Here is a 22,907-nt window from a genome sequence, read left to right on the forward strand (position 1 = left end):
AAATTGATTTGTATAGTCTTTGCCTCTGAGTCCTTGTGGGATTTTTTTTTTTAATTGAAACAGAAAGTCACAAAAATTATACTCATCCTCATCAGTTAACCCAGTCCCATGTAATTAATTTTTTTTTATCTTGATCTTTTGTTAGCACTTTTATGAGTTCATCAGTTTTTCATTAGAGTTCTGAAAATGCTTATTCATTCAGTTCAGCAGTACAGTCAGTTACCAGAAACCTGTACTTGTCAGAGTCTTTTCCATGAATTTCTTGAAGATGAAACCCTTTTATAGGAACATATTTGCAAAAGCATCCGAGTACACCCAGAACTGTCTGTAAATGACAAAAGACTTAAAAATGACCACGGTTAAAGATTTGATGAAAGTTCATAATAATGCAATTGACAAGGAAATTTAGTTATTTCTGAGATATACATTTTAAAGTAATAACTAGGATTATGACTTATAACATTATACCAGAACATATAAGATTTTTAGAAATTTCATGTAATGTCTGAAACATTTATATTAACATATTTCCATACAAATAACCCAATGAAAGTTTAGTATTAGTTGTTTTGTTTTTTTATACTGCAGGTTCTTATTAGTCATCAATTTTATACACATCAGTGTATACATGTCAATCCCAATCACCCAATTAACAATCATATTAATATCCAAAAAACTCCATGACTTTGCTTGGGTGACCCTTTCAACGATGAACTCTAGGTCACAACACAGTAACTGTCTGTTCAACTACACCAAGGTTTCTGAAGACAATAGCTTCTCCACCAAACCAGGTTGTAAATAAATTTTGAATGGAACCTGGCATCACCCTGAAGGAATTCTAACTTCACACTGTTGGGGTAGTTTACCAAAATGGCTTCAGAGTAGACTAACTTTACACAGCATACTTTTTTAAAAAGAACACATTTATTCAGCGTCATGATCAGACTATATTACATTTAGCCATCAACAGCATGGGTGCAAAAAAAAAAAATCTACATTAAAACCCTTTGTTGGCATGCTTTACACTTTCCACAGCACAGAAACTAAAATAACCCGTTATACAATTAGTCACAAATACAGTCCTCGAGTTTTTTTTCCCCACACACATGAGTATTGTCTAAAACATGTCTTCTTTGTAGCAGCTAGGCCCTGCCACCACTGTGCTTGGCTGAGTTCACAAATCTGTTGTAACCTGTAGCTTCCCTGTCACTTCTCTGGCTCTCCTCTCCTGCTGAGCTTTGTTTCCTGGCAGTAGTTAAAACCTTGTGCCCCTGCCATAGCTCCTGCTGCTGCTGGAACCGCCACAGCCACCTTGGTTTCGGGGTTTGGCAAAGTATTGGTCTCCACCACCACAGGGGCCAGCACTTCTGCCTCCAAAGTTTCCTCCTTTCATGGGTCCAAAATGTGAAGATTGGTTGTTGTAATTGCCAGAATCATTGTAGCTTCCGCCGCCTCCAAAATTGCTTCCATCGTTACCGAATCCATTATAGCCATCCCCACTGCCACCATATCCACCGCCACCACGGCTGCCACCAAAGCCACCTCGGCCACTGTAGTCTCCTCCACGACCGAAGCTGTCATTCCCACCAAAACCACCTCCGTGACCACCACCAAAGTTTCCAGAACCACTCTGACCTCTTTGGCTGGATGAGGCACTAGCCATCTCTTGCTTAGATAGGGCTTTCCTTACTTCACAGTTGTGGCCATTCACAGTGTGGTATTTCGGACTGACAGTCTTGTCTACAGAGTCATGGTCATCAAAGGTTACGAAAGCAAAGCCTCTCTTTTTGCCACTACCTTGCTCAGTCATGATTTCAGTCACTTCAGTTTTCCCCTGCTGTTCAAAACAATCTCTTAGGTGATGTTCTTCAGCATCTTCTTTAATGCCACCAACAAAAATCTTTTTCACGGTTAAGTGGGCACCAGGTCTTTGAGAATCTTCTCTTGAGACGGCCCTCTTTGGTTCCACAACTCTCCCATCCACCTTGTGTGGCCTTGCCTGCATGGCCTCCTCCACCTCCTCCACAGTGGCATATGTGACAAACCCAAAGCCTCTGGAGCGCTTGGTGTTTGGATCCCTCATTACCACACAATCTGTGAGCGCTCCCCACTGCTCACAAGGGCTCCTCAGACTCTCATCAGTTGTTTCAAAGCTCAAACCTCCGATGAAGAGCTTGCGCAGCTGTTCGGGCTCTTTCGGAGACTCTGACTTAGACACGATGGCGGTGGAGTGGGGAGACGTCAACGATGCTGACTCGGCGGCATCCAAGGGCAGAGAGGAGTAATCTCAACAGGTGCCTTTTTGATTTGGGATCAAACAACTGGGATTACGATGCAATTGAACAGAAACTTAATTACTGCTGTGACAAACCACTTAATTACTAAAATTATGACTGACATCATTTACCAGGATATACCAGGATTTTAGGAGTTCCATATAATTTCTAAAATATGTATATTGATAATGTTTACCCATATGATAACAATCTAAGAAGTTTATCACTCATTTGACAATGTCTCCCATGCTTTCAACACACCAAATAAGCCCAATTAGTTTAATATTCCTCTCTCTGAGATGGAGAGAAAACAAATAATTTGAGGTGTTCCAGGGACCCTCCAGAAAACCCCCAAGTTAGCCAGAGGTCAAATGAACCCCATTTAGAACTTGATCTTTGGGAAGTCTGTCAAAAATATCAAAAAGTTTTAACCAGTGGAAGAGATCTCAATGGTAAATACAGATCACTTAAAGAAACTCATAATCTATTACCAAAAGCAGTTCAATATTTGAAGAAACAATTTGTCCTCTTAGAGAATGAAATTGAGGTTTTGTACCACTTTAAGATTTATTTTCATAATTAAGTTCAATCTTAGAACTTAGTTTCAATTTATGAAAATCTGGAGAGACTATCCTATATAGACATTCTCAAAACATTATTCCCATATAGTATACCCCAGAACTCTCTACTTCATTTGCCTCTATTTTATTTACTTAAAAGCTTTGTCTCATTATTATTTTTCTTGCTGACAAACTCTGTAACAGGAGTAATGTATTTGACTTCTAGTAAGCCCAGGTACAATGAAAGTATTATACTTAATGTTGATGACTCTAAACTGTATCAAACCAACGAGCTTAAGCTGACTTTTTAACACCAGATATTAATTCAATATTGAGTATGTCCTACATCATGTGAACCTGAAACTCATTCTGGCCAGTTTCTTTATGTTTGAGTATTTATATAAGCACTTAATTTCCTTTAAGCCAATTAAATAGAGCTCTTTTAAAATTAATTTTGGCAATGCCATACTTCTATAACACATGTACAAACACACAAACACAGGGACCTCATAGTTCCCATTCCAAAATTTTACCCATGAATCAGGTACAACCACGTAAAACCCATCAGTTATAAAGAGGCTGGATTCAAATTGGGCTTCTGGCAGATGGGACAAATCAAGGTCACCTGTCCACATAGCTAAACCCTTTTAATAGTATTTATGGTGGAAGAGACACTTCTATTTCTATTTGTAGCCTTTGGTGATTTTAGGAACCAAGTGGAAGCTTTCTCTTCTTCATCAGAATGTCCCACTCTTGGACAAGGACAGGTTTTTTCCTGTCCTTTTCCTCCATTTGATATCAGTAAAAGTTTTAAGTACCACAAACTGATTTGGCTGTAAATGGAGAAACAGTACCACACTAAAATAAACAAAAAGCCCAAAGAACAGACAGAAAATCCTAAATAAACCCCCAAGTTTGGTCTTGGGGTTTTACATATATCAACAACACAGGAGACCACAAACGACGTAATTAACACAGCAAGAGTAGCAGTACATGGTGCACAGGGTCCCAAGATAACCCTTTCTACACCCCCAGTGGAGGTCCTAACAGGCACTGTGGCCACACATTGTTACAATAAGATAACATCTTCCTCTTGCCCATGGGCTCATAGCTATAATCAGATCCGTTATCCAAGCTGTGCCTCAGAGGACTTTATTTAGGGATAGCTGAAACATCCCCCCCTTTTCAAGACAAACAAAACACAAACAAATGCTAGCATCCAGAGAAACCAATGAACCCGTTCACAAATCGGGTAGAAGTCCAACAACTCTTTCCTCTCTCCAGCAGGGTACCCCACTCAAATACAAAACAAATTGGCTTATTCCAGAGAAAAAGCCCCAAACGGAGAGGAAATAATGTTCCCGGCTGTACACACAGGAGCGACTTACCCTACCATATGGAGCCTGTCGGCTCTCAAATGTCGATTCCTTGCTCCAACTGCCAGCAGGGAATTCTGGAGGGACGATCCTCAGGGCAAGTGGTCCTGGCAGCTGTAGGGGCTTACCCGAAAATCCCCCAACCGGGGCCAGCTGGCTTCACCAAAATTTGTCACCGAGTCTAACGTAGCTCGTACTGCTCGCAACATGACAGGCCAATGATCGAAAGACGAGTTGTTGGGACAAGGAATAACGACTTTATTCAGAAAGCCAGCAAACCAAGAAGATGGTAGGCTCATGCCCCCCAGAGGACCATCTTGCCTGACTCAGAATTCAGGCTCCTTTTATACTAAAAGGGGAGGCAGTAAAGTCACACACTTCCTGGTTCCCATCAGCCTCCAGAGGGGGAATGTGTTAATTTCTTCCTCCCTGCAGTCATTCACAGGTGGGCCTGGTCACGAGGTTTCCTTTGAGCTAAACAAAGGTATTTTAGCTTAACACTCATGACCCGGGAGGCAGGGTTCACAGAGACGGGCCATTATGTATAATTTAAGCTTCTGGGCAACATGCCTTCAGGGATGAACTTGTCATGGAATACAAAGTGTTCTTCCCTATTACAGTTCCTGCTTGTTGCTAAAGTGTTTTATTTGCCTTTTAAAACCACATTTTCCCCCCTGCTTTATTGAGCCATACTTGGCATACATCACTGCATGAGTTTAAGGTATACAGCATAATGTTCTGATTTACATATATTGAAATAACTACCACAAAAAGAATAACTGCATTATTTTTTAAAATACTTCCTCTATCCCACACTTAATTACCTTTAAGCATCTTTCACAAAAACTTGTTTATGAAAAATACTTAAATATATAATAACTACACAATGTAATTTCAAATTGACTATACGTCCATTATACAGGTAATTAGAAAGTTTCACATCTTATTTTTAAATTGTAATATATTTTAGCTCTTTATTTTCTACTTCTAAAAGTTCTGTCAAATGTGGATAACAAAGTATGTAAAACATATAGTCTCCAGAAGACACTGGGATTTATTTCCATGTAAAGAATAATTAAGTTGCAATGTTTCTAAGGATATTTAGTAAGGAGATATACTCTCTTTAATATGAACCCTAAAAAAGTAAAACTAGATTGTCAAATATGCAATAACTTCATTTCAGCCCTCAATATTTTTAAGGCACTATCTGTTAGATAACATCTACTACTATGTGTGTTTTATCACATCTGTGCATGTGAAACATTTCATCCATACAGACATGGGAATAAATTGAAATATGATGATGTTTAGATACGGAACTTAGTGTATTTAAAATATTTTCAGGTAAGATGAGCAGAATGTCCTGGTATAGCACACATATGAATACAAGAAGATATATCACTTTTTTTTTTTTTTGCCACCCTGTGTGGCTTGTAGGATCTTAGTTCCCTGACCAGGGATTGAACTCAGGCCCATGGCAGTGAAAGCAAGCAGTCCTAACCACTGGACCGCCAGGGAAGTCCTTCACATTTTTAAAAGATGCAGTGACTCAAATAAATTTTGTGAACTTTATTAGGTAGATTACTCTGTATTATACAATATTGCTCACTAGCGATGTTGGCAAAAAAGCCATTTCAGCATGGACTTCCATGATTCCACACAAGGAAATGAGTTGGCGGTGGAACTTTTCATTAAACACAGAACAGGAGAGGAGAAGCCAATTATAGGGGAAAGTCATGAATCATTTTTTTGAATGGGGAGTTTTATTGCTTATATAATTAACAAGGCATCAAACTGAACAAATTCACAAGAAAAAAGGAAATTTCCTAAATCACAGGAAGATTTTGATGTCACCCTGTATATCATAATGTAACAAATGCAAATTATGAACGATTCAAGAATGTAAAAAGAAAGATATAGTTTGAAATATATATATGCAGGCTTTCAAACCGTGTCCTAGAAAATTTTTAAATATATATATTTTTGAGTCTAGATGGAATGACTGAAATTTTTACCACTGTCAAACTTAGGTAAGGATAGATTTTATTCCAAAGAGTTATTACAATATAGGGAACGCTCCAACCATAAAAATCTGTAAAGCCTCAAAAGTCAGACCAACGAACAGCTTTTCTTTTACACCGAGAGGTCAACAAGGTAGGAAAGCCCCCATATGGAAGAGTGGATGATTAGGTGGCCTGAGGCTACATTCTCAGGGGATGTTTTACACTAAAGTCTCCTACTTGGAGGAGATGTTCAGGCAGTGCTGTTGTTCTGAATTACAATGCTCAAAAGCGGTCTAAAATAGTGACCTTGGCGGGCTTCCCTGGTGGCGCAGTGGTTGAGAATCTGCCTGCTAATGCAGGGGACACGGGTTCGAGCCCTGGTCTGGGAAGATCCCACATGCCGCGGAGCAACTGGGCCCGTGAGCCACAATTACTGAGCCTGCGCATCTGGAGCCTGTGCTCCGCAACAAGAGAGGCCGCGATAGTGAGAGGCCCGCGCGCCGTGATGAAGAGTGGCCCCCGCTTGCCACAACTAGAGAAAGCCCTCGCACAGAAACGAAGACCCAACACAGCCAAAAATAAATAAAATAAATAAATTTTAAAATAAAATAGTGACCTTGGGAGAGGAGAAAAGCATACTAAATTTTGATTAAATCATGGTAACGGTCATTGTACCCAGTGATCACTGAGGACAACTGAGGACGACACTGAGGCTGGCAATCTCAAGTGTTCCTATCTGGCTGGTTCCTAAGGAAACAAGGGAGCTATCATGAGTCATTGAAATTGACAGGGAGGTGTAGTTCTTAGCTAAGTAAGCTGTTTCCTTTAGCACAAAAGAAGAAAAGGAGCTCTTTAACCTTTGCTATTTTCAAGTTACAGAGTTTAAGTCTAACATTTTCACTCCATAATATGACATCAAGTGAAATTCAAAAAATAATAAATACACGTGTTATATTTGAATAAAGGAATGTTAGAAAATTTAAACTAATACTGGTAATAACAAACTTGCCCAGGAACCTTAGCGTTTATGACTTTGAATGGCATTGAAGGACCCGTCATACTCGTTGTGCCTGTGTTGTGACTCTCCCTGTCACATACAGGAGAAACCATTAAGTGCTGAAATATGTTGCTCTAAGTCACCAAGTCAGAAGTCTATGAACCATAAACTGAACAAAATCCTAGAGGATATTTTCAGACCAAAATTTAGTCTTAACTGAGCTCATCCAGTTCCGAGGCTTCCTCATTCAAATGAAGGCAGCACCATGAAATAGGGCAATTTCAGTGAGATTATTTACAAATATTTGATCATGATAAACCAGTTGGAAGTTTTATAACTGAAAACACAAAGTCCTTTAAGGGTAATTAGACAATGAATGTAATATATTTGTAATTGAATTAAAAACAAATGAATATACTATACAAATGAACTTATTTACAAAACAGAAATAAACTCAAAAACATAGAAAACAAACTTATTACCAAAGGGGAAAGTGGGGGAGGAATAAATTAGAGTTTGGGATTAACAGATATACAGCACTGTATATCAAGTGGACAAAAAAACAAATACCTACTGTACAGCACAGAGAACTAAAATCAATATCTTGTAATATCCTATAATGGATTAGAATCCGAAAAAGAATATATATATCTGAATCACTTTACTGTACATCTGAAACTAACACAACATGGTACATCAGCGATACTTCAATAGAAATAAATAAGTATGGAGGTTCCTTAAAAAACTAAAAATAGAACTACCATACGACCCAGCAATCCCACTACTGGGCATATACCCTGAGAAAACCATAATTCAAAAAGAGTCATGTACCACAATGTTCACTGCAGCACTATTTACAACAGCCAGGACCTGGAAGCAACCTAAGTGTCCATCATCAGATGAATGGATAAAGAAGATGTGGCACATATATACAATGGAATATTACTCAGCCATAAAAAGAAATGAAACTGAGTTATTTGTAGTGAGGTGGATGGACCTAGAGTCTGTCATACAGAGTGAAGTAAGTCAGAAAGAGAAAAACAAATACCATATGCTAACACGTATATATGGAATCTAAAAAAAAACAAAAAGGTTCTGAAGAACCTAGGGGCAGGACAGGAATAAAGACACAGACGTAGAGAATGGACTTGAGGACACAGGGAGGGGGAAGGGTAAGCTGGGACAAAGTGAGAGAGTGGCATGGACTTATATATACTACCAAATGTAAAATAGATAGCTAGTGGGAAGCAGCCGCATAGCACAGGGAGATCAGCTCGGTGCTTTGTGACCACCTAGAGGGGTGGGATAGGGAGGCTGGGAGGGACACACAAGAGGGAGGGGATATGGGGATATATGTATACATATAGCTGATTCACTTTGTTATACAGTAGAAACTAACACACCATTGTAAAGCAATTATACTCCAATAAAGATGTTAAAAATAAATAAATAATAATAAATGCGGGACTTCCCTGGTGGTTCAGTGGGTAAGACTCTGAGCTCCCAATGCAGGGGGCCCAGGTTCCATCCCTGGTTGGGGAACTAGATCCCGCATGCATGCCGCAACTAAGAAGTCCGCATGCTGCAACTACAAGATCCCGCATGCCACAACGAAGATCCTGCGTGCCACAACTAAGATATGGTGCAGCCTAAATAAATAAATAAATATTTTTTAAAAAAGAATAAATGCATATTCTAATGGCAAGAGGCAATATATGAGAAGGAATAAGGGTACTAATTTAGGAAGTGAATCCAAGGGTTAAAGGTGGAGTAATTACTGGAGATAATGAGTTCTCACCTATATATAACCTTGACGTTGGGAGGTTAAGATGGGTATGCAAAAAGAAAAGGTCATTGAAAGTGTACCAGTTAACTGTCTACAAGTTTTGCTATGGTAATAAATATTCCTGAATTCTCAATGGCTTACAACAAGAAACACTGATTGCTTCCTCATATTATATCAATCATTATTCATCTCTTGCTTCTTTCAATAATTTGATTCTGTCATTCTGGGTAAAATTTCAGTCTATCCAAGACCATTCTTGCAGTAGAGAGAAGACAGGGTTATATGAAGCAAATAAAAGCTCTGAAAGCTTTGATTTCAGGTTGAAACATGCCATTCTACTCACACCAAATTGGCCAAGGAACTCAAAAGGCATAAATGGGCAAGGAAGTACCAATCCTCTCAAAGGGAAGTAAGGGTTGCCTAAGTCAAGCAGCCAATTTTGATATCAAAGGGCAGACATGTATAATCTCACAGGGTGATAATTAATTGGAAATTATTACAATATATGATACTGCAGCTTCTGTCACAAATAATTTGTCCCTCCTCTGTTCACAATAAATAAAACTACTAATTTCAAATGACATAAGGAATATTACTACAGAACATGAATACATCAAAATGATATAAAGAAGCTATGAAAAAACTCTACACATTATACCTAACAACTCAATAGCACGTGAAAACGATTATATACCATGGCTAATGGGAATGTATTTTTAAAATATAAGGATGGTTCAACACATGGAAATCGTTCAATGTAAAACAGCATGTTAACAGAATGAAAGAAAAAGACAACATGATCATCTCTACTGATGCAGAAAAAGCAGTTGACAAATGTCAACAGTCTTTTATGATAAAAACACTCAATAAACTAGACAAAAATTCCTCAACATTAAGGACGTATAGTAACAGCCCATGGCTAACATCATACTCAACAGATTTTCCTCTAAGATCAGGAACAAGACAAGGATATCTGCTCTCACTGCTTCTAAAAATGAATTACTAGAAAGTCTAGCAGGAACACATAGGCAGAAAAAAATAAGTAAATAAAAGGTATCCAAATAGAAAAAGGAAGCAAAATTATCTCTGTTGACAAACAACATGTTCTAGTATGTAGAAAACCCTGAAAGTTCTGCAAAATAAACCTGCTAGAAATAATGAAGGAACTCAGAAAAATTACGAGATAAAATCAACAAATAAAAATCAATTGTGTTGGGCTTCCCTGGTGGCGCAGTGGTTGAGAATCTGCCTGCCAATGCAGGGGACACGGGTTCAAGCCCTGGTCTGGGAGGATCCCACATGCCGCGGAGCAGCTGGGCCCGTGAGCCACAACTACTGAGCCTGCGCGTCTGGAGCCTGTGCTCCGCAGCAGGAGAGGCCGCGATAGTGAGAGGCCTGCGCACCGCGATGAAGAGTGGCCCCCGCTCGCCGCAGCTGGAGAGGGCCTTCGCACAGGGGCGAGGACCCAGCACAGCCAAAAATAAATAAATTAATTAAAAAAAAAATCAATTGTGTTTCTATAAATTAAAAATGAACAATCAAGAAGGAAATTCAGGGGGAGTTCGCTGGTTCCCTGGTGGTCGAGTAGTTAGGATTTGGCGCTTTCACTGCTGTGGTCCGGGTTCAATCCCTGATTGGGAAACTGAGATCCCTCAAGCAGTGCTGGGTGGCACAAACAACAACAACAACAACAACAACAACAAAAACACTCCTTAAAAAAAAAACAAGGAAATTCACAAACAACTCTATTTACCATAACATCAAAGAAATAAGTAAAATATTTGGAATAAGCTGACATTTAAAGGGAAAGATTTATGTATACTGTAAACTAAAAACACAGCTGAAAAATATTAGAAAGGACACAATGCAAAGATATCCCAAGTTCATTAATCGGTAGTCAATATTTTCTAGATGTAAATACTACTCAAAGCAATCAACGGAGTCAACCCAATCCCTAGTAAATCCCAATAGTGTCTCTTGAAGGAATAGATAAACACATCCTAAGACTCACTGCCCTTGAGAAATGGCTTGTGATATTCCTCAAAATCAGAAAAAAAAACCCTTTGGAAAGATTTATCAGCCAGGCTCTGTTGATACTTTCTGTCTCATATCCTAGAACATGCTGACCACTCCACTACATAGCTTGAAAAGGTGATTTTGTATGCTGCAGGAAAATATTACAACATATGAGGGAAACTGTTCTCCATCAGAAATTTCTGTTACCCAGCAAACCCACACGATGGCGAGTCCACCCGAATTGTGCATTAACTAAGGGTGGATTATCACAGCAGAGAAATTGGATAAAATTTCAGACCCTAGGACTAGCTATTTCAAAAACAAGTTTCAGAGGCAAAATCATGCAAACTTAGGAGAATATGAAATCAAGAAGAGTACACATTCCCCAACTTGACAGAGCAGTACAAGAGCAAAACAAAATACAAGATTTGTAGGTCAGATATTATAAGATGAAACCATGTGATCTACCCACAGAAGACAAACTAAAAGGCTGAAAGCTGCATATTCATCCTTTGAGGGACTGCGGACTAGAAATAGGATCTCTCTGGGACTTACACGCTAACAGTCTTTATACTCTATGGCTCTATGAGTTTGACATTTCTAGTTTCCATACATAATACCTTGCTTTTTTGTCACAATGTCATCATTTATGGCTGACATAAATTTTCTATATCCATTCATTTGCCAACAGGCATTTTAGTTCTTTCTACATCTTGGCTGTTTTGAACAATGCAATAATATTCATTGGAGTACAAATATTAACCTCACTGTAATGATTTGATTTCATCTGGATATCTAGCCAGACGTGGGTGTCATAGACTGTGTGCTGTTCTGTCTATTTTATTAAGGAAACTCCATACTGTCTTCAATAAAAGCCCTACCACTTGCATCCCCACCAACAAAGCACAAGGGTTCCCTGTTCTGTGTATTGTGCGTGCGTGTATGCGTGTGTGTGCGTGTGTATTTTCACACAGGTGGGGAGAGGAGAGTAGAGGAACCAGCACTGGCCTGGCAGCCAGAAAGTAGCAGCTACAGCTTCCCAAGGGTGAACCTCTGGACTGCAGATCACTGTGGTGCTACTTGCCCTCTGATTCTTGGAACAATCTTTCCCTACATCAGAGAACTTAATGGCCCCTCTCAAGTTGTGTCCACAGACACATACCTAGCAGAATATCCCTAACGAAAACCTTTTGCCATTCAAAGCTTAGTACTCATAATTTTCCTTCTGGACTCAAAAGAACTTACAGACTCTCATGGGGTCCAACACAGTCTCCATACAATCTGTATCAACTCATCCTACTATAAAATACGAGAAAACATTCTACTTATGATAAATCATGCCTGAGGGAAAACTACATATATTTTCCTTCACCATGACCACAGACCAGACACTGTCATCTCCAAAAAACTATATATAAAAGAAAGATGTTTCCAATGGTGCACATGCCCCAGTGATGCCCCCAAATCTCCCACGGAAACACCCCAAATTCTCTTTTGTACCTTTCACAGTGCATCTAAAACTTTCTCCATTTGGGACCCAAAATACTAAAAAATACCAAAGATAACTCACAACATGATCACTGAAATTTTCCCTGTATTACTCTAACAATTGCACAATGATTCTAGACCATCCAAAAGACCCAAGAGAAGTCACCTGTGGAGTGGAGGCTGTAGGGCACCCTCTAGGTGAATATCCTGAGGACAAGGCACCCATCCTCCTGCACCCAAAGATCCCCGTGGGCTCAGCTCAGGCCATACTTCTCACAACACTGGAGAAAAATGTTTTTCTCTGCCTAAATCCACTGCCTTCATTCGTCCTCAGGTATAACCATGAAATACCCAAATAAACCAATGCATGGAAACCTCAGTGTCAGCAGCTAGGTCCCAGGGAACCTGAGCTAAGACACTGGCACCTCAAACCATGCAATGCACCCACAACTACCCATAAACCCAATACCAGGTGCTCCAGCCAGAACTGACACATCCCTTGCCACAGACCCCTTGAGACCAAAGGGACAGGTGAACACACCATTCATGGGGCTCATCTTGATGCCCGCCCTTGCTGCCATATCCAGCCTATAGAACCCTACTGGGCCCCCTTCAATTTCCCCATTTTTCTACCTCTCCTCATGCAAACACGGGCAAAGAGGGCTAAAAGGCACACGTATCTGTCTGCAGAGGTATCGCAACAGGAATATTCACAAGAAACCATCCAAAGGACGCTGGGCGTTCAGTATGAAGGTCAAGAAGTTGACCCCCTCCTGGGAAAATTTACCAGCAACTGGGGACGTTATGGACTTCAGTTACAAAGGCATTTGAATTCAGTGAGGAAGTCTCAAAGAGAGAGGGTCCCCAGGTCTCTTGTCTCCTGTTCTCCCAACTCACAGGTAATTAAAAGATTAATTAGGGGCTTCCCTGGTGGCGCAGTGGTTGAGAGTCTGCCTGCCAGTGCAGGGGACACGGGTTCCAGCCCTGGTCTGGGAAGATCCCACATGCCACGGAGCAACTGGGCCTGTGAGCCACAATTACTGAGCCTGCGCATCTGGAGCCTGTGCTCCGCAACAAGAGAGGCCGCGATAGTGAGAGGCCCGCGCAACGCGATGAAGAGTGGTCCCCGCTTGCCACAGCTGGAGAAAGCCCTCGCACAGAAACGAAGACCCAACACAGCAATCAATCAATAAGAATGTGAATTTCTTTTAAAAAAATAAAAAAAGATTAATTAACCCTAGCTCTTTGACAGGGACTTCCTTCATTCCCCTTAGGTTCTGGATTTATGCCCCCCCTTAGCACAGTGAAATCAGTATCCCTGACCCTGAGCAGATGAAATGCTTGAAGGCAAAGCTCCTGTCCCAGGCGGCAACTGATCCTCGGATGTGCAGAGACCGGAACACCTGGGGGCTACAGGGGAGCAGTGACACAGGAGGCTAAACACGGGGACACCTCAGGACACTGCATGAGGACATCAGATTTGTAGGGCTTTTTACAGCTCCCTACATCTTCTTGCTTTTGAGTAATTAGGTAGCCACATGGGGTAAGGATCAATTAAAGTCGAAATGTCCAGAACAAATATGGGAACCATCCTCATCACCTACCCTGTTCACCTGGTCTCTCCTGAGGGGAGATTACTCAGCCCAACCCACAGTCCCAGCTTCTAAACACATCCCCAGAGTGAGATGCTGCAGCCATCCTCAGGAGAAGAGGAAAACTGTGCTCTTCAGTGAAGCGAAAATGGGAGACTCCAAATAATCAATGGAGAAGGGCATTTCTCATGAGGGTGATTGATGTAGGGACAATAAAACCATTCAAGTGACAAGAGATTGTCAGGAGCGGGTGGGGAGGCCTCTCTGAGCCCACACCTGAAGGAGTACAAAGGGCCTAACCCATGGTGACTTAAAGGGAGAAGGTAAGAACAGGAACTAAGAGCTGAGACAGAAAAGGTTTTGGTGCTTGGGAACAGAGAAAAGGTGAATGTGACCGGGGCAGAGTGAACCACGAGAAAAGGTTAAGCTCCCAGGATGAGGCTGGAGACCCCGGCAGGGCCCTGAGGATGACACAGGGCTGTGTAGCCAAAATGAGGAGTCAGGATTTTGTCCACAGGACAAACGGTAGCCAGTGGAGGTCTGAGTGTAAGAGTTGAAAATTAAAATTAGGGGCTTCCCTGGTGGTGCAGTGGTTAAGAATCCGCCTGACAAGGCAGGGGACACGGGTTCGAGCCCTGGTCTGGGAAGATCCCACATGCTGCGGAGCAACTAAGCCCGTGTGCCACAACTACTGAGCCTGCATGCCACAACTACTGAAGCCCGTGCGCCTAGAGCCCATGCTCCACAACAAGAGAAGCCACCGCAGTGAGAAGCCTGCGCACCGCAACGAAGAGTAGCCCCCGCTCGCAGCAACTAGAGAAAGCCTGTGCACAGCAACAAAGACCCAATGCAGCCATAAATAAATAAATAAAATAAAATAAATTAAAATTAAAACTCTAAATTCAACTGGGCACTGCCACACACAAACTCACGCCTAACTGGGCCAATCATTTCAAGGGTCTCTGTTGCTCAAATGAAGAATTTCTGGTGGAGTTGCTCACCTCCATGTTACGAGTGGGCTCTCTGAGGCAGTTATGAGAAAGTCTGAGTTGAGTGAACAGAATCAGGTGTAACTGAATTCTGAAAAGGTCACCCGAAGGGTTAAGTGGGCAGAGTTTGTCCTTATTGCTCATCCTATTTAAAACACCATCTATCATGAGTCTGAGCAACGGAAACTTCTCTTTCAAGGTCAGATCACACTGGTACCAAACATTTAATTCTTCTTTTCCAGAAAAATCACATTAAAATAACTTAAAAATACAAGGAGTTTCCAGTTGGCCTAGTGGTTAGGATTCTGGGCTTTCACTGCCCTGGCTCGGGTTCAATCCCTGGTCAAGGAACGGAGATCCTGAAAGCCGTGCGGCGTGGCCACTGCCAAAGCACAGCTGTTGGCGCAGAAAACACTGTAAGGGGTCAGCTTAGAAATAAGCTCCCAGCCAACTTCTTCATCATGAACAGAGAGGCTCTGCTGGAAGCTTCCAAGTCAATCTCGTCCATCCTTCATCGTCTGTACAGAACAGTTAAGAGGGACCTGAGGGAAAAATCTTCCTATCATCTCACAGCTGACTATTTTAACACATCACAGAAAAAGCAAGGAAACAAAATATAAGGCTAACTGGCTAAACTTGATTTTGAATGTTAATATAAAAGATCATTGACATCTTTGCCAAGTACACATCAAAATAGACAATTATTTACTATTCACCAAAGAACTTTTCCAAGAGATAAGATAAAGAGGAACACACAGATACCAAATAAACCTCAAAAAAAATTTAAAGGGAAATAACTTGTCAATTATTTTTCATCTAAAAATTCTGGTGTCAAAGTTTTAAATACTTGAGAATATAACATATTTAGAAAAGAATAACATGAGTAGATTATAGAAGGCACCAGAGCTTATTTCAGAAGTTAGTAATTATTTATAGAAAAGTAGACATTGAATATACTGACTTATCTCAAGCTCTAAATAATTAAATATACACAAATGAGATCGAAAAAGTAAAGCCTGCACAAAAAAACAACACTTTTCACATTCACTTAAAGAGGCACCAGGTGGTGACAGTCATTTCTTGCCCAACTTCTCCTCTACTCCACGCCAGGAAAAGGGAAGGGGGTGATCCACAAATGTCTGAGTGAAGTCACTCCTCCCTGGGTGAACAGCTATTACAAAACGATGTTATCTTCTTCTTTTTTTTTAAATTTAATGTTTACCTTACATTGGAGTATAGTTGATTTACCATGTTGTGTTACTTTCAGGTGTACACCAAAGTGATTCAGTTATATATATACACATATCCATTCTACTTCAGATTCTTTTCCCATATAGGTTATTACAGAATACTGAGTAGAAGTTCCCTGTGCTACACAGTAGGTCCTTGTTGATTATTTTGTATATATATATATATTTTTTTGGCTGTGTTGGGTCTTCGTTGCTGTGCGCGGGCTTTCTCTAGCTGCCGCGAGCGGGAGCTACTCTTCGTTGCGGTGCGCGGGCTTCTCATTTTGGCGGCTTGTCTTTTCACGGAGCACGGGCTCTAGGCTTGCAGGCTTCAGTAGTTGTGGCTCGCAGGCTCTAGAGCGCAGGCTCAGTAGTTGTGGCACACGGGCTTAGTTGCTCCGCGGCATGTGGGATCTTCCCGGACCAGGGCTTGAACCCATGTCCCCTGCATTGGCAGGCAGATTCTCAACCACTGTGCCACCAGGGAAGCCCCACAAAACAAATCTTAACAATTTAAGATGAAGATCATGAAAAGTATCTTGTCTAACCACAATGAAATGAAAGTAGAAATAAAAAGCAGAAGAGGCATTAGACAGGAAAAAAAAAAGTTCTCCAAATCAAAAAATAAAATAAAATTATCTTTTTTGTAGGTGACAAGGTTTTTTATATGTACAAAGCAAAACAATTCCACAAGTAAACTACTACTTCAAAAAACAACTTTAGAAAAGTTGCAGCAGATAAAAATCAGCACGCAAAAATCGGTTGCATTTCTATACACAATGAACAACGTCAACAGAAAATTAGAGAACAATACTATTTACTATACCATCAAAAAGGATAGAATACTTAGGAAATACTAGTGAAGAAGGTGAAAGACTTGTACTCTGAACACTACTAAATGTTGCTAAAAGAAGTCCATGCAGACACAAATAAATTAAAAGACACCCTGTACTCATGGACTGAAAGACTTAGGATTCTTAAAATGACCATATTACCCAATATGTTCTATAGATGCAATGGAATCCCTATTAAAATTTCAGTGGCAATTTTTGCAGTAATAGAAAAAAATCTTGTGAAAATTTCTATAGAATCTCAAGGGACCCCAAATAGCCAAAATAGTCTTCAAAAAGGAATTGGAAGCTGACATTTTTAGATTTGAAAATGCATTACATTTTGTAATTACAAAGTAATCAAGATGATGTGGTACTGGCATAAACACACATACATAAACCAATGGATCAGATTAGAAATCAGATTCCAAATAATCCTTGGAATATATGGAAAATGTAATGATAAGGGTTGCCAAAACTATACAAAGAGGAAAGGATAGTCTCAATAACAAATGTTGCTGAGAAACTAGATACCTTACTAGCAAAGGAATGAAGCTGGAACCTTACGTGCATCAAAGGTAAAAACCTCTGTGTGTCAAAGGATAAAACCAACAAAATGAAAAGACAACCTCTGAGGAAAGGAGGTGATGAAAGTGATTTAAAGAATTTCCAACTGCCAGAGATTTAGGTTGACTTCAAACTTTAAATTTGATGACTGAATAAAACACCCTTGGGACTTCCCTGGCAGTCCAGTGGGTAAGACTCTGCGCTTCCACTGCAGGGGGCGTGGGTTCGATCCCTGGTCGGGGACTAAGGTCCCAGAAGCCATGCAGTGCGGCCAAAAAAAAAAAAAGGTCAGAACAAATTGCCCTAATTAGTCTGACTTCCAGATTTTACTCAGGTATTGTGCATATTAATACTTGACTTTCATTAATACCTGTCAAGCAGGATACTGCAGAGTCAGAGAAGATTAGGGAGTCCAAAGAAGGGCATTATAGGAAGGAGAGACAGAGAAATCAACTGAGAATATGACTTCACCTGAGAAAGAGCCATTGCAGACTCCAGTTCTTTCCTCTTCCTCCTCTTCCAGGCTTCTTCCTCAGACAACATGAGTCTTTAGAGGTCTATCCTGAGAGTTGGAAAGATGCTGTTTAATGCTTAGAATCAACACACCCCCTTCCTGAGTCACCACCACACACACAGGGAAGACCTCAGCATGTGGAACAGACAGTCCCCTGCTGCCCACTGTCCCAGGAGGGGCTCAGGACAGTAAACTCCTACACAGAGTCCAACACAGGAGTTTCCCACCCTTTCCTTCAGATCAGGCTCCCCTCCTGGTGAGGCCCCCACGTACACAGCAGCAGTGGGCACCTCAGCTGGACCCGACGATCCCCTGCAGGTCACAGACCAGCCCTGATCCATCCCCATGCGGAGCAGAGCCCCTCAGCCTCAGCCCAGATCTCAGCCCTCAGGAACGGGGGGACTCAGAGTCAAGATGCTAATGACGGATCCAAATTAGAATTAATTGGGGGCACTTTAAATATTACTGAGCTTTGGCCTCACACCGACGATCTGAAGAAGAATCCCTGGTCAGAGGGTACAAAACATGTCTATGAAACAAGACCAAAAGACAACCCTCAGAATGGGAGAAAATATTTGCAAATGAAGCAACTGACAAAGGATTAATCTCCAAGATTTACAAGCAGCTCATGCAGCTCAATAACAAAAAACGAACAACCCAATCCAAAAATGGGCAGAAGATCTAAATAGACATTTCTCCAAAGAAGATATACAGATGGCCTACAGACACATGAAAGAATGCTCAACATCATTAATCATTAGAGAAATGCAAATCAAAACTACAATGAGATATCATCTCACACCGGTCAGAATGGCCATCATCAAAAAATCTAGAAACAATAAATGCTGGAGAGGGTGTGGAGGAAAGGGAACACTCTTGCACTGTTGGTGGGAATGTAAATTGATACAGCCACTATGGAGAACAGTATGGAGGTTCCTTAAAAAACTACAAATAGAACTACCATACGACCCAGCAATCCCACTACTGGGCATATACCCTGAGAAAACCATAGGTCAAAAAGAGTCATGTACCAAAATGTTCATTGCAGCTCTATTTACAATAGCCAGGACATGGAAGCAACCTAAATGTCCATCGACAGATGAATGGATAAAGCAGATGTGGCACATATATACAATGGAATATTACTCAGCCATAAAAAGAAATGAAATGGAGGTATTTGTAATGAGGTGGATGGAGTTAGAGTCTGTCATACAGAGTGAAGTAAGTCAGAAAGAGAAAAACAAATACACTATGCTAACACATATATATGGAATCTAAGGGGAAAAAAAAAAAAAGGCCATGAAGAACCTAGTGGCAAGACGGGAATAAAGACACAGACCTACTAGAGAATGGACTTGAGGATATGGGGAGGGGGTGGGGTGAGATGTGACAGGGTAAGAGAGTGTCATGGACATATATACACTACCAAATGTAAAATAGCTAGCTAGTGGGAAGCAGCCGCATAGCACAGGGAGATCAGCTCAGGGAGATCAGCTCGGTGCTTTGTGAGCACCTAGAGGGGTGGGATGGGGAGGGTGGGAGGGAGGGAGATGCAAGAGGGAAGAGAAATGGGAACATATTGTATATGTATAACTGATTCACTTTGTTATAAAGCAGATGCTAACACACTATTGTAAGGCAATTATACTTCAATAAAGATGTTTGAAAAAAAAAAAAAAAACATGTCTATGCAAAATGCCTCACCGATCAACCATGAAGCCTGGGTTGAGCACCACTCAGCAGTGGCAAGGCCAGCACAGCCCTCACTTTCTTTTTCTTTCCCAGCTTAACTGAGGTAGAATTGATGAGAAACAACCGTGTACATGTGAGGCATACAATGTGATTATTTGATAGATGTATATTCACCGTGTAATAATTATCACAATAAAGTAGTTTACATTTCCATCAACTTACAATTACCATTTTATTTCTGTGCAGTGAGAACACGTGAGTGTTACGCTCAGAGCAAACTCCAAGTATATAGAAACGCAGTGTGATTAACTATAGTCTGTATGCTGTACATTAGATATATATGTGGTACTTTTTCATTTTACAACTGAACGTTTGTAACCTCTGACCAACAACTCCCCATGTACCCCACCATCCAACCCCCTCCTAATACCCTTTATACTCTGTGGCCCTATGAGTAAGACATTTCTACTTTCCACATATACTATCTGTCTTTTTCTGTCATAATAATGTCATAATTTATGGCTGAAATAAATTTTCTATATCCATTCATTTGTCAGACATTTTAGTTCTTTCTACATCTTGGCTGTTGTGAATAATACAGTAATGTTCATTGCAGTGCAAATATTTCCCTCGCTATAATGATTTCATTTCCCTTGGATATCTAGCCAGAGGTGGATAACATAAGTAAACTTTAAATGTTTTACATTCTAAAGCAACAAATTAAAATATCACAACTTAATCGTCCATATCCAAAGAACTTACCCCCCATCTGTATCGTTTCCCCCTCTACCTGACTACTAAGTGTTTCTATTTCATTCTTTATCTATCTCCCTCTCTCTCTCTGTTCCCCTCTACTCTCCTGCTGTTTCTGCCCTCCTATTTATTTCATCACACCTGTCCTGCCCCACTACTCTGCAACTCGTTCCCCCTCTTGTTGCGCTTTGCGCCCAACTTTTCCGATTGTCCTAAATATCCATGTATTTCTGCCTCTTTCTTCCTCCATCTCTGCTCCCTCTCTGCCCTCCAGATTACACTCCTTCTATTCCTGTTACACCCCGACTCTACGGCACCCCAGACGGCTATGCTTCCTTCCTGCTCTGTCTTCCTCTGCTCTTCTAGTCAACACCTGTCCTCTCTGTTTCTCTCCCAGGACCACGATGCTCCGAAGGCCTTACTTCTAACTCTTTTATCCCCTCCCCCCCGCCCCGTGACGTGCTCTCACCGCTGCTGTCCCTCCTGCTACACCTGACGCAGGACCCCCGTCCCCACGTTGCTCTCCAATCCCAGGAGATCACACTCCTTTATTCACTTCTCTATTTTATCCACCCGCTACTTTAAGAGCTAAATCTATTTCATTTTACTATCCCTTTGAGAACAATTTCCAGCGAGATGAACTTGTGACGGAAGAACACTGGGTGTCACACGGCTGGCCCAGGTCACTCCCCGCCCCCCACGCTGGGTGAGGGGAAGGGCTGACTAGGAAGGGGAGGCCCGGGGAGCCGAAGGACCGGCCTGAGGAGGAGGCGAGGACAGAGGGGCTGGGACGGAGGGAGGGGGTCTCCGGAGAAGGGCGGGCTCTGCAGAACCCCAGGACCGGGGAGAGGACGCGGCCTCGCCGGGAGCGGGGCGGCCGGCGCTGCCCTCTGGGGGGCGGGGAGAGAGAGCGAAGCTGGGGGCGCGCGAATCCACCTCGCAGAAGGCGACTTCACAAGGCGCAGGCGGAAGTAATCAAGAATTGTAAGCAGGAAAATGTCGCGAAAGGCGGTGTCTCAGTGGACCGAAGGCCGAAAAGCAAAGGGCAAGGACCAACCTCACAGCAATTTCAAACCCAAAAGAAATTAATACTCGACCTGTAACGGCGACTTCTGGATTTACCTGGGGCGGACGGCGGGCGCTGGGCTGTTACGCCCGCAGAACCTCGGAGACCCTAAAGATGGAGTAAGGGGGTCCGCGCAGCACAGACTCAACACTAGAAGGGAAAACTTAAGCTCAGCTGCGCGACCTTCTCTCTCAGGTCTCCGCTTCCGCTTCCGGAAGAAACTGCGCACGAGGGACGTACTTAAGAGGCGAGGCTTCTAGGCGGGACTTGGGCGGAGCGCTGAAGGTGAGGGGCGGGGCGAGGGGAGTCCAGGTCTGAGCCCGAGAGCCCGAAAGGCGGGACAGGGGGTAGGGGGGCAGTCAGGGAATGGTGCTTCCCAGTACTTTGAAACCCCTTAAGTTACTGCTGTTACAGATTTCAGGTAAAAGCTTACAGCTTTGGGGACCAGTTATGTTGGAAACTACGATGTTTCCTCCTAACAAGCAGAAAATGATTTTAATAAAAAATTGTTTTTGCCAGCATGTTGCTCACAAGTCCTGCTGCTGACGCTCAAGCAATTCAGTGGTTGGGAACTTGGGTCTCCAAGTGGTAGCTGTGGGGCAGTCATTGGATGTGGAACATTTCCTGCAATTAGTATTAATTTAAGCAGTTTAAAAAAACAAGAGCTTGACTTGTCTCTGTATTACAAACTAGAATAAAAAATACAAAACTCTGGGACTTCCCTGCTGGCGCAGTGGTTAAGAATCCGACTGCCAATGCAGGGGACACGGGTTCGAGCCCTGGTCCAGGAAGATCCCACATGCCGCAGAGCAACTAAGCTCGTGCGCCACAACTACTGAGCCTGCGCTCTAGAGCCCACGGGCCGCGACTACTGAAGCCCACGTGCCGCAACTACTGAAGCCCGTGCTCCTAGAGCCTGTGCTCTGCAGCAAGAGAAGCCACCACAACGAGAAGCCCACGCACCACAATAAGGAGTAGCTCCCACTCGCTGCAACTAGAGAAAGCCTGCGCACAGCAAGAAGACCCAACGCAGCCAAAAATAAATAATAAGTAAACAAATAAATAATAAATAAATAAATAAATAAATACAAAACTCTCCCTGGGGAGAATGGGCCATTTCATACTGACACCCTGCAGAACAACTTGTCCTTTCTGTTCCTTATTCAGCCAGGA

General features: G+C 41.9%; 1 protein-coding gene across 2 annotated transcripts; it reads right to left on the reverse strand.

Annotated features, from left to right (window-relative positions):
* Positions 1-1,123: 1,123 nt before the first annotated feature.
* On the reverse strand, positions 1,124-21,939 carry LOC130705670 (heterogeneous nuclear ribonucleoprotein A1-like 3). Of its 2 annotated transcripts, none has more exons than XM_057533623.1 (3): positions 21,791-21,939; positions 18,181-18,271; positions 1,124-2,298 (listed from the first exon to the last, which is right to left on the reverse strand). In XM_057533623.1, the coding sequence occupies exon 3, from the start codon at positions 2,081-2,083 to the stop codon at positions 1,256-1,258; it is 828 nt and encodes a 275-aa protein (XP_057389606.1). In that variant the 5' UTR covers positions 2,084-2,298; positions 18,181-18,271; positions 21,791-21,939; the 3' UTR covers positions 1,124-1,255. The 2 variants fall into 2 exon arrangements, with proteins under 2 accessions (XP_057389606.1, XP_057389605.1); XM_057533622.1 differs by having other exon boundaries at positions 1,124-2,321.
* Between the last annotated feature and the right edge of the window lie 968 nt (positions 21,940-22,907).

This window comes from Balaenoptera acutorostrata, chromosome 19, assembly GCF_949987535.1.
Source record: "Balaenoptera acutorostrata chromosome 19, mBalAcu1.1, whole genome shotgun sequence".
Lineage (NCBI taxonomy): Eukaryota > Metazoa > Chordata > Mammalia > Artiodactyla > Balaenopteridae > Balaenoptera > Balaenoptera acutorostrata.